Consider the following 13,079-nt stretch of genomic DNA (forward strand, 5'->3'; position numbering starts at 1 on the left):
CATTGCTACTCTCTGCCGTCTATGGCCTAGCCAGTTCTGTATCCACCTTGCCAGCTCACCCCTGATCCCGTGTGACTTCACCTTTTGTGCTAGTCTACCATGAGGGACCTTGTCAAAGGCCTTACTGAAGTCCATATAGACAACATCCACTACCCTACCTGCATCAATCATCTTAGTGACCTCTTCGAAAAACTCTATCATGTTAGTGAGCCACGACCTCCCCTTCACAAAACCATGTTGCCTCTCACTAATACGTCCATTTGCTTCCAAATGGGAGTAGAACCTGTCTCGAAGAATTCTCTGCACTAATTTCCCTACCACTGACGAAAGGCTCACCGGCCTGTAGTTCCCTGGATTATCCTTGCTACCCTTCTTAAACAAAGGAACAACATTGGTTATTCTCCAGTCCTGCAGGACAACACCTGAAGACAGTGAGGATCCAAAGATTTCTGTCAAGGTCTCAGCAATTTCCTCTCTAGCCTCCTTCAGTATTCTGGGCAGATCCCATCAGGCCCTGGGGACTTTTCTACCGTAATATTTTTCAAGACGCCCAACTTTTTGGATCTCAATGTGACCCAGGCTATCTACACACCCTTCTCCAGACGCAACATCTACCAAATCCTTCTCTTTGGTGAATACTGATGCAAAGTATTCATTTAGTACCTCGCCCATTTCCTCTGGCTCCACACGTAGATCCCCTTGCCTATCCTTCAGTGGGCCAACCCTTTCCCTGGCTACCGTCTTGCTTTTTATGTACGTTTAGGAGAATCCAGGACTGGATAAGGGGGAAGTGAAAGGCTTTTAGCAAGTCCAAAGGGGAAATTCAACTGTGACCCTAGAAGAATATAGGAAGTGCAAGAGGAAACTTAAGAAAGCAATTAGAAGAGCAAAAAGGGGGCATGAAAAAGGACTTGTGCATAAGATTAGAGAGAACACTAAAATAGACTATAAATACATTAACGGGAAAGAGGTTAACCAAGGAAAGAGTAGGGACCATTAGAGAACAAGGAGGCAATGTGCGTGTGAAGCCACAGGACATTGCTAGAGTGTTAAATGGATACTTCTCATCGGTCTTCACTCAGAAGGACTACATAGAATTCAGGAAATGGAACTATGAGGACTTTGAGCAGTTTGACATCGGAAGCAAGGAGGTATTGGGAGGCTTTGACGGGCTGAAAAACAGACAAATCCCTAAGCCCGGATGAATTCCATCACTGACTGCGTTGGGAGGTGAGGCAGGAAATTGCAGGGCTTTTTCATAGAATCATAGAATTTACAGTGCAGAAGGAGGCCATTCGGCCCATCGAGTCTGCACCGGCTCTTGGAAAGAGCACCCCACCCAAGGTCAACACCTCCACCCTATCCCCATTTTTAACTCCTCTCTGGCCACAGGGAAAGTGCCAGAGGACTGGAGAAAAGCTAATGTTGTTCCACTTTTTAAGAAGGGTGCTAGAGAAAAACCCAAGGAATTACAGACCGGTGAGTCTCACATCTGTGGTAGGGAAACTATTGGAGAAAATTCTGAAGGAGAATTAATTTCAATTTGGAAAGGCATGGGGTTGATTCGGGATAATCAGCATGGCTTTGTCAGAGGGAGGTCATGTTTAACAAATTTGACAGAATTTTTTGATAAAGTGCTGTCATGGGAATGTCACTTGAAGAAATGTCTGTCTTCTCAAGTGGCTGCAGTGATGTCATTGTGTGGGTGGAGCTGGGCTCTGACTCTGCTTTTACTTTCGTTTTGAGCTGGAAGCTGTTTTTGGCTCTGAGTTCTAGTTTCTTTTTCAGTTGGAGAGCTGCATTCAAACCAAGGAGGTTATTCTGGCCTCTCTCTCAGCATGCTAAGGAATGTCTCCAGATCACTTGATGATTTCAAAGTAATACCTGTTTCTGTAACGAATGCAAACCTACTGTCTTTGTTGAAAAGGGTCTTTGACTTATGGATGTGGTTAGGAAAGTTACTAAGGGTTACCAATAGAGTATTGTATCTTTGTGGGGGGGTGGGGGTATCAGTGTTGGTTATTGATAAGATGTTTAAAGAATAAAGAACAAACAAAAACCGGATTTGTAGTCCAGCAACTAAGGTAGCCGATATTCAGGACGCCAAAGCATGTAATGAGGCAGTGGGGAAGGGAACACTGACAAAGGAGAGTATTTGCAGGCACGGAGATGGGTTGAAGTGTGTATACTTCAACGCAAGAAGCATCAGGAATAAGGTGGGTGAACTTAAGGCATGGATCGGTACTTGGGACTACGATGTGGTGGCCATCACGGAAACTTGGATAGAAGAGGGGCAGAAATGGTTGTTGGAGGTCCCTGGTTATAGATGTTTCAATAAGATTAGGGAGGGTGGTAAAAGAGGTGGGGGGGTGGCATTATTAATTAGAGATAGTATAACAGCTGCAGAAAGGCAGTTCGAGGAGTATCACCCTATTGAGGTAGTATGGGTTGAAGTCAGAAATAGGAAAGGAGCAGTCACCTTGTCAGGCGTTTTCTATAGGCCCCCCCAATAGTAGCAGAGATGTGGAGGAACAGATTGGGAAACAGATTTTGGAAAGGTGCAGAAGTCATAGGGTAGTAGTCATGGGCGACTTTAACTTCCCGAATATTGAGTGGAAACTCTTTAGATCAAATAGTTTGGATGGGGTGGTGTTTGTGCAGTGTGTCCAGGAAGCTTTTCTAACACAGTATGTAGATTGTCCGACCAGAGGAGGGGCAATATTGGATTTAGTACTTGGTAATGAACCAGGGCAAGTAATAGATTTGTTAGTGGGGGAGCATTTTGGAGATAGTGACCACAATTCTGTGACTTTCACTTTAGTAATGGAGAGGGATAGGTACGTGCAACAGGGCAAGGTTTACAATTGGGGGAAGGGTAAATACGATGTTGTCAGACAAGAATTGAAGTGCATAAGTTGGGAACATAGGCTGTCAGGGAAGGACACAAGTGAAATGTGGAACTTGTTCAAGGAACAGGTGCTACGTGTCCTTGATATGTATGTCCCTGTCAGGCAGGGAAGAGATGGTCGAGTGAGGGAACCATGGTTGACAAGAGAGGTTGAATGTCTTGTTAAGAGGAAAAAGGTGACTTATGTAAGGCTGAGGAAACAAGGTTCAGACAGGGCATTGGAGGGATACAAGATAGCCAGGAGGGAACTGAAGAAAGGGATTAGGAGAGCTAAGAGAGGGCATGAACAATCTTTGGCGGGTAGGATCAAGGAAAACCCCAAGGCCTTTTACACATATGTGAGAAATATGAGAATGACTAGAGCGAGGGTAGGTCCGATCAAGGACAGTAGCGGGAGATTGTGTATTGAGTCTGAAGAGATAGGCGAGGTCTTGAATGAGTACTTTTCTTCTGTATTTACAAATGAGAGGGGCGATATTGTTGGAGAGGACAGTGTGAAACAGATTGGTAAGCTCGAGGAAATACTTGTTAGGAAGGAAGATGTGTTGGGCATTTTGAAAAACTTGAGGATAGACAAGTCCCCCGGGCCTGACGGGATATATCCAAGGATTCTATGGGAAGCAAGAGATGAAATTGCAGAGCCGTTGGCAATTATCTTTTCGTCCTCACTGTCAACAGGGGTGGTACCAGGGGATTGGAGAGTGGCGAATGTCGTCCCCCTGTTCAAAAAAGGAACTAGGGATAACCCTGGGAATTACAGGCCAGTTAGTCTTACTTCGGTGGTAGGCAAAGTAATGGAAAGGGTACTGAAGGATCGGATTTCTGAGCATCTGGAAAGACACTGCTTGATTAGGGATAGTCAGCACGGATTTGTGAGGGGTAGGTCTTGCCTTACAAATCTTATTGAATTCTTTGAGGAGGTGACCAAGCATGTGGATGAAGGTAAAGCAGTGGATGTAGTGTACATGGATTTTAGTAAGGCATTTGATAAGGTTCCCCATGGTAGGCTTATGCAGAAAGTAAGGAGGCATGGGATAGTGGGAAATTTGGCCAGTTGGATAACGAACTGGCTAACCGATAGAAGTCAGAGAGTGGTGGTGGATGGCAAAAATTCAGCCTGGATCCCAGTTACCAGTGGTGTACCGCAGGGATCAGTTCTGGGTCCTCTGCTGTTTGTGATTTTCATTAATGACTTGGATGAGGGAGTTGAAGGGTGGGTCAGTAAATTTGCAGACGATACGAAGATTGGTGGAGTTGTGGATAGTAAGGAGGGCTGTTGTCGGCTGCAAAGAGACATAGATAGGATGCAGAGCTGGGCTGAGAAGTGGCAGATGGAGTTTAACCCTGAAAAGTGTGAGGTTGTCCATTTTGGAAGGACAAATATGAATGCGGAATACAGGGTTAACGGTAGAGTTCTTGGCATTGTGGAGGAGCAGAGAGACCTTGGGGTCTATGTTCATACATCTTTGAAAGTTGCCACTCAAGTGGATAGAGCTGTGAAGAAGGCCTATGGTGTGCTCGCGTTCATTAACAGAGGGATTGAATTTAAGAGCCATGAGGTGATGATGCAGCTGTACAAAACTTTGGTAAGGCCACATTTGGAGTACTGTGTACAGTTCTGGTCGCCTCATTTTAGGAAGGATGTGGAAGCTCTGGAAAAGGTGCAAAGAAGATTTACCAGGATGTTGCCTGGAATGGAGAGTAGGTCTTACGAGGAAAGGTTGAGGGTGCTAGGCCTTTTCTCATTAGAGCGGAGAAGGATGAGGGGCGACTTGATAGAGGTTTATAAGATGATCAGGGGAATAGATAGAGTAGACAGTCAGAGACTTTTTCCCCAGGTGGAACACACCATTACAAGGGGACATAAATTTAAGGTGAAAGGTGGAAGATATAGGAGGGATATCAGAGGTAGGTTCTTTACCCAGAGAGTAGTGGGGGCATGGAATGCACTGCCTGTGGAAGTAGTTGAGTCGGAAACATTAGTGACCTTCAAGCAGTTGTTGGATAGGTACATGGATTACGGGAAAATGATATAGTGTAGATTTATTTGTTCTTAAGGGCAGCACGGTAGCATTGTGGATAGCACAATTGCTTCACAGATCCATGGTCCCAGGTTCGATTCCGGCTTGGGTCATTGTCTGTGCGGAGTCTGCACGTCCTCCCCGTGTCTGCGTGGGTTTCCTCCGGGTGCTCCGGTTTCCTCCCACAGTCCAAAGATGTGCGGGTTAGGTGAATTGGCCAATGATAAATTGCCCTTAATGTCCAAATTGCCCTTGGTGTTGGGTGGAGGTGTTGAGTTTGGGTAGGGTGCTCTTTCCAAGAGCTGGTGCAGACTCAGGGGGCCGAATGGCCTCCTTCCGCACTGTAGATTCAATGATAATCTATGATTAATCTAGGACAAAGGTTCGGCACAACATCGTGGGCCGAAGGGCCTGTTCTGTGCTGTATTTTCTATGTTCTATGTTCTATGTACAGCACAGGAACAGGCCCTTCAGCCCTCCAAACCTGCGCCGATCCAGATCCTCTATCTAAAACTGTCGCCTATTTTCCAAGGATCTGAATCCCTCTGCTCCCTGCCCATTCATGTATCTGTCTAGATACATCTTAAATGACGCGATCGTGCCCGCCTCTACCACTTCCGCCGGCAATGCGTTCCAAGCACCCATCATCCTCGGCGGAAAGAACTTTCCACGCATATCTCCCTTAAACTTTTCCCCTCTCACCTTGAACTCTTGACCCCTAGTAATTGAGTCGCCCACTCTGGGAAAAAGCTTCTTGCTATCCACCCTGTCTATACCTCTCATGATTTTGTAGATCTCAATGAGGTCCCCCCTCAACCTCGGTCTTTCTCATGAAAATAATCCTAATCTACTCAACCTCTCTTCATAGCTGGCGCCCTCCATACCAGGCAACATTTTGGTGAACCTCCTCTGCACCTTCTCCAATGCATCCACATCCTTTTGGTAATGTGGCGACCAGAACTGTACGCAGTATTCCAAATGTGGCCGAACCAAAATCTTATAACATGTAACATGACCTGCCAACTCTTGTACTCAATACCCCTTCCGATGAAGGAAAGCATGCCGTATGCCTTCTTGACCACTCTATCGACCTGCGCAGCCACCTTTAGGGTACAATAGACCTGAACACCCAGATTTCTCTGTACATCAATTTTCCCCAGGGCTTTTTCATTTACCGTATAGTTCGCTCTTGAATTGGATCTTCCAAAATGCATCACCTCGCATTTGCCCGGATTGAACTCCATCTGCCATTTCTCCGCCCCTCCGCCCAACTCTCCAATCTATCTATATTCTGCTGTATTCTCGGACAGTCCCCTTCACTATCTGCTACTCCACCAATCTTAGTGTCATCTGCAAACTTGCTAATCAGACCACCTATACCTTCCTCCAAATCATTTATGTATATCACAAACAACAATGATCCCAGCACGGATCCCTGTGGAACACCACTGGTCACAGTTCTCCATTTTGAGAAACTCCCTTCCACTACTACTCTCCGTCTCCTGTTGCCCAGCCAGTTCTTTATCCATCTAGCTAGTACACCCTGGACCCCATGAGACTTCACTTTCTCCATCAGCCTTCCATGGGGAACCTTATCAAATGCCTTACAGAAGTCCATGTATATGACATCTACATCCCTTCCCTCATCAATCAACTTTGTCACTTCCTCAAAGAATTCTATTAAGTTGGTAAGGCATGACCTTCCCTGCACAAAACCATGTTGCCTATCACTGATAAGCCCATTTTGTTCCAAATGGGAATAGATCCTATCCCTCAGTATCTTCTCCAGCAGCTTCCCTACCATTGATGTCAGGCTCACCGGTCTATAATTATCTGAATTGTCCCTGCTATCCTTCTGAAACAAGGGGACAACGTTAGCAATTCTCCAGTCCTCCGGTACCTGGCCCGTGTTCAAGGATGCTGCAAAGATATCTGTTAAGGCCCCAGCTATTTCCTCTCTCACTTCCCTCAGTAACCTGGGATAGATCCCATCCAGACTTGGGGACTTGTCTACCTTAATGCCTTTTAGAATACCCAACACATCCTCCCACCTTATGCCGACTTGACCAAGATTAATCAAACATCTATCCCTAACCTCAACATCCGTCATGTCCCTCTCCTCGGTGAATACTGATGCAAAGTACTCGTTAAGAATCTCACCCATTTTCTCTGACTCCACGCATAACTTTCCTCCTTTGTCTTTGAGTGGGCCAACCTTTCTCTAGTTACCCTCTTGCTCCTTATATATGAATAAAAGGCTTTGGGATTTTCCTTAACCCTGTTTGCTAAAGATATTTCATGACCCCTTTTAGCTCTCTTGATTCCTCGTTTCAGATTGGTCTTACATTCCCGATATTCTTCCAAAGCTTTGTCTCTCTGCAGTCGCCTCGACTTTATGTATGCTTCCTTTTTCCTCATAGCTAGTCTCACAATTTCACTTGTCATCCATGGTTCCCTAATCTTGCCATTTCTATCCCTCATATTCACAGGGCCATGTCTGTCCTGCACTCTAATCAACCTCCCTTTAAAAGCCTCCCACATATCAAATGTGGATTTACCTTCAAGCAGCTGCTCCCAATCCACATTCCCCAGCTCCTGCCGAATTTTGGTATAGTTGGCCTTCCCCCCCCCAATTTAGCACTCTTCCTTTAGGACCACTCTCATCTTTGTCCATGAGTATTCTAAAACTTACGGAATTGTGATCACTATTCCCAAAGTAATCCCCGACTGAAACTTCAATCACCTGGCTGGGCTCATTCCCCAACACCAGGTCCAGTATGGCCCCTTCCAGAGTTGGACTATTTACATTCTGCTCCAGAAAACCCCCCTGGGTGCTACTTACAAATTCTGCTCCATCCTGACCTCTGACACTAAGTGTATCCCAGTCAATGTTGAGAAAATAAAATCTCCTATCACCACCACCCTGTTGCTCCTACATCTTTCCATAATCTGTTTACATATTTATACTACTATCTCACGCTCGCTGTTGGGAGGTCTGTAGTACAGCCCCAACATTGTTACCACACCCTTCTTATTTCTGAGCTCTGCCCATATCACCTCACTGATCGAGTCCTCCATAGTGCCTTCCTTCAGCACAGCTGTAATATCCTCTCTGACCAGTAATGCAACTCCTCCACCCCTTTTACCCCCCTCTCTATCCCGCCTGAAGCATCGATATCCTGGGATATCAGGATTTACTGTGTATTTATAAAATGTTAACTGGATTCATAGAATAAACATTGTTTTTGTTTACAAATACTTTAGATCTCTGTTGCATCACATCTGTAAAGTGGGCCCTTGTGCTCCCCATAACCAAAATCTATTAAAAGTTGTGGGTCAGGTGAACTCCATGATATACTTTGGTGTTCTCTAAACCCTGGCCCATAATAGTGCACAAGTATGTGGATGAAGGAAGTTGATGCAGTTTATATAGATTTTAGCAAAGCCTTTGACAAGGTCCCACATGGGAGACTGATTGAGAAGGCTGAAGTACATGGAATTCAAGGAAACTTGTTGAGATGGATCCGAAACTGATCAGAGGAACAGATGGATCTTGGGGTACTTGTTCACAGATCCCTGAAGACGCCAAAGCTGGTGAATAGACTAGTTAAGAAGGCATATGGGACACTTGCCTTTACCAGTCGTGACACAAGAGCATGGAGGTTATGTTGTTTAAGTCACAGCTGGATTACTGTCTGCAGTTCTTGTCACCTCCCCATTGTAAGGAGGCGATTGCACTGGAGGTGGGTACAGAGGAGATTCACCAGGATGTTGCCTGGGATGGAGCAACTGAGCTAGAAGGAGAGACTGGACAGGCTTGGATGTTTTCTCTTAGCAGAGAAGGAAGGCACAGGTGGGATATGATTGAGGTGATTATGAGGAGTTTGGACAGGGTATCTCAGAAGCAGCTCTTCACCTTGGTTGAGGGGTCAATCACAAGGGGACATAGTTTTAGGGTGAGGGGCAGGAGGTTCTTAGGGGATTTGAGAAAATACATTTTCACTCAGAGGGTGGCGAAATCTGGAATGCACTGCTTGGGAAGGTAGTGAAGGCTGGAAACCTCACAACCTTTAAAAAGCACTTGGATGAGCAATTGAAACACCATCACATTCAAAGATATGGGACACGTGCTGTTAAGTGGGATTAGAACATAGAAAAATACAGCACAGAACAGGCCCTTCGATGTTGTGCCGAACTTTTGTCCTAGATTAAGAACAAATTAATCTACACCCCCTCATTCTACCGTAATCCATGTAGCTATCCAATAGCCGCTTGAAGGTCCCTAATGTTTCCGACTCAACTACTTCCACAGGCAGTGCATTCCATGCCCCCACTACTCTCTGGGTAAAGAACCTCTGACATCCCCCCCATATCTTCCAGCATTCACCTTAAATTTATGTCCCCTTGCAATGGTTTGTTCCACCCAGGGATTAGCGCGAGGTTGGGGGTAGTTATTGTCGGTGCAGACTCGACAGGCCGAACGGCCTTTTCTGCCCTGTACAACTCTATGACTAATCACTCACCGTCGTGACTAGGAAATATATCGCCGTTCCTTCACGGTCACTAGGTCAATATGCCTCCGTGCCATCATTGTAGGTCTATCTACATCACAAGGACTGCAGCAGCTCATCGCCACCTTCTGAAGGGTGTCATGTGAGAGTACCTTTAAGAAATGAGTGTTTAAGAAATGTACCTTTAAGAAATGGGTGTTTATCAGTGATGTCAGAGTGTGGGTGCAGCTGGGCTGTCTGTCAGCTTTTTACTTTCGTTTTAGGCTGTTTGCTGCAGGGTGTATTTTAGTTTCGTTTTCAGAGCTGGATAGCTGCAGTCACAGCCAGAAGGTGTATGAGTCTCTCCCTCTGTAATCTAAAGACTGTAAATCGATTTAATGCCTTTGGTGATTTAAAACTAATAACTGCTCTCAGTAGCGACTTTAACCTGATAAGGTTTTTTTTAAAAGTCTTATGGATGTTAAAAGGACAGCTTAAGGATTACTTAGTTTTGTATTCTTTGGGGGTTATATTTGAATTAATGGTTGCCAAGATGTTCACTGTATGTTTTAAAAAGGTTAACTTGAGTTCATAGAATAAACATTGTTTTGCTTTTAAAACATACTTTTCCATTTCTGCTGTACCACACCTGTAGAGTGGGCCATGATACACTTTGGGATTCTCTAAACCCAGGCCCATAACAAGGGCAATTAGGAATAGGCAACAAATTCTGGCCTAGCCAGTGTGACATCTGACTCACGGGTTGGTTCTGGTTCAACAGGAGGAGTGAGGCATTATTGCTGGGTGCAACACTGCAGGGAGACTCTTTCTTCACCTGACAATGTGGTGTTTGAGTAGAGAGGGCCTGGACACAGTTACATCACGCTGTCAGCCACATTGACATCTCTGTAGTGACCATTCACCTGTGAAACCCAACTACAGAAAATACTAATTTAGATAGGAACTGGTCACCAACTTACCAATTTGCCCAACAAACTCAATTCGAATTCCTTTGTGCTCCAAACGCTTGCCTAGTTGTTTAAAGGTAAGGTTTACCTGGCAAAAAGAGGCAAAAATAGAGTCATACAGGTCCACAGTACAAAAAAGGCCCTTCAGCCATCACATCTGCACCATTCAAAAACAACCTAAGCATTCTAATTCCATTTTCCAGCACTTGCCCCATAGCCTTGTGTATGCCTTGGCATCACAAGTACATTTCTAAATACGCCTTAAATGTTATGAGGGTCTCTCCCTCCACCACCCTTTCAGACAGTGATTTCCAGACTCCCACCACCCTCTGGGTGAAAATGTTTTTCCTCATATCCCCTCTAAACCTCCTGCCCTTACCTTAAATTTCTCCACCAAGGGGAACTGTTTGTTCCCGTCTCCTCTCTCTATGCCCCTCATAATTTTATACATCTTAATCATGTCTCCCCCCACCCCCCGCACCCCCCCCACACACCCCCCCCACACGCGCACACCCTCCCCACACGCGCACACCCCCCCCACACGCGCACACCCCCCCCCACACACACACCCCCCCCCCACACACACACACACACCCCCCCCCCACACACACACACCCCCACACACACACACACCCCCACACACACACACCACCCCCACACACACACACCACCCCCACACACACACACCACCCCCACACACACACACCACCCCCACACACACACACCACCCCCACACACACACACCACCCCCACACACGCCCCCCCCCCCCACACACGCCCCCCCCCCCTACTCTTATACTCTATGCCTCAGCTAATAAAGGCAAGGATACCATATCTCCTCTTAACCACTGTATCCATCTGCCCTGCTACCTTAAGGGATGGGTGTACATGCACAGCTCTGATCCTTGGTGCATCCCAGGTTCCTGCTGTTTTTTATATATACCCTCGCCTTGTTTGTACCACCCAAGTGCCTCACACTTATCCAGATTGAATTCTATTTGCACTGATCAGCCCACCGACATCCTCCTGTAATTGAAGGCTATCCTCGTTGCTATATAAAGAAGAAGAGAAGAACTAAAGTTAGCCCTTCAGGGTCAATATTAGTGAGGAAATAATGGGGAGCACAGAGATGGCGGAGGCACTGAGCCAATATTTTGCCTCTATCTTCATGGTGGAGGATAATTAAAAAATTCCAAAAGCTGCAGTTAATGCAGAGGAACTTGGTGTAATAACCATCACGAGGGAGAAGATATTGAATAAACCAATGGGATTAAAGGCAGATAAGTCTCTGCGGTCTGAAGGCCTGCACTTAGGGTACCCCATAGAATCCCAACAGTGCAGAAGGAGGCCATTCAGCCCATCGAGTCTTCACCAACCCTCTGAAAGAGCACCCTACCCAGGCCCAATCCCCCACACTATTCCCGTAACCCCACCTAACCTGCACATCCCTGGACACCAAGAGACAATTTTATCATGTCCACCTAACCTGCACATCTTTGGACTGTTGGAGGAAACCGGATCACCCGGACAAAATCTACGCTGACACGGTGAGAACGTGCAAACTCCACACAGACAGTCACACAAGGCCGGAATTGAACCCGAGTCCCTGACGCTGTGAAGCTGCAGTGCTTTTAAAAAAAATGTTTTTATTGATATTTTCAAAAATTAGATACATAGCCGTTCGTTTTCATTTACTGTACAATACACAAAGATTTGTCCTTTTCTTCCCTTAAATTTTTCTACATAGTCTATCGCCATCCCACTCAGCGTGTAGTCCTCCCTGCCTTCCACCAGCCTGCCCCTCCTTGCCTCCCTCCTGCCCATCCCACCTTGTGCCCTACCTAGTCAGCCTGGGAGGAGGGGGGTGCCCCCTTCTCCTCCACTTCCCCCCTTTCTTTTCTCCCCCGTTGGCTTCAGCCGTGTCTCTCCTGTGGCTGGGGATGGGGGTGTTGCTTGCCCGCCCCCCCCGCGCGCCCCCCCCCCGTTGCTTCTTTTGTGCCTCTCCTGCCCTTCCTCCTCTTCCCTCCCTCAGGTTGTGCGTTCCTGTGGTTCCTCGTCTTTCTTTCCTTTTCCTCGCTCTTTTCTTTTTTAATTTTCCAGTTTCCCTATCTACTCATTGAAGGTGAAAAAATTGAGGGAGAACTAGGGCCAGGATGGCTCTGAGGAAGAGCAGACAGGGAGAGGTTGCTGAAAACAGCAGGACTGGTGGCCTGAAGTGCATATGTTTTAATGCAAAAAGTAAACAGGTAAGGCAGATGAACTTACAGCTTGGATTAGTACTTGGAACGATGATGTTGTTGACATTACAGAGACCTGGTTGAGGGAAGGACAGGATTGGCAGCTAAACTTTTCAGGATTTAGATGTTTTAGGCAGGATAGAGGAGGATGTAAAAGAGGTGGATGAGTTGCGCTACTGGTTAGAGAGAATATAAGAACTTGAAGCAGGAGTAGGCCATCTGGCCCCTTGAGCCTGCTCCGCCATTCAATGAGATCATCATAGAATTTACAGTGCAGAAGGAGGCCATTCAGCCCATCGAGTCTGCACCAGCTGTTGGAAAGAGCACCCTACCCAAGGTCAACACCTCCACCCTATCCCCACAACCCAGTAACCCCACCCAACACTAAGGACAATTCATCATGGCCAATCCACCTAACATGCACATCTTTGGACTGTGGGAGGAAACCGGAGCAC

General features: G+C 46.3%; 1 protein-coding gene across 3 annotated transcripts in view; it reads right to left on the reverse strand.

The window, feature by feature from the left end:
- Positions 1–13,079, reverse strand: part of vps26a (VPS26, retromer complex component A) — a 239,827-nt gene that overhangs the window by 120,957 nt on the left and 105,791 nt on the right. For all 3 annotated transcript variants that reach the window (XM_072478757.1, XM_072478754.1, XM_072478756.1), the window contains one exon: positions 10,400–10,475. In XM_072478757.1, coding sequence (XP_072334858.1) covers positions 10,400–10,475 — 76 coding nt within the window. The remainder of the gene's footprint in view (positions 1–10,399; positions 10,476–13,079) is intronic.

This window comes from Scyliorhinus torazame, chromosome 16 (assembly GCF_047496885.1).
Source record: "Scyliorhinus torazame isolate Kashiwa2021f chromosome 16, sScyTor2.1, whole genome shotgun sequence".
Classification (NCBI taxonomy): domain Eukaryota; kingdom Metazoa; phylum Chordata; class Chondrichthyes; order Carcharhiniformes; family Scyliorhinidae; genus Scyliorhinus; species Scyliorhinus torazame.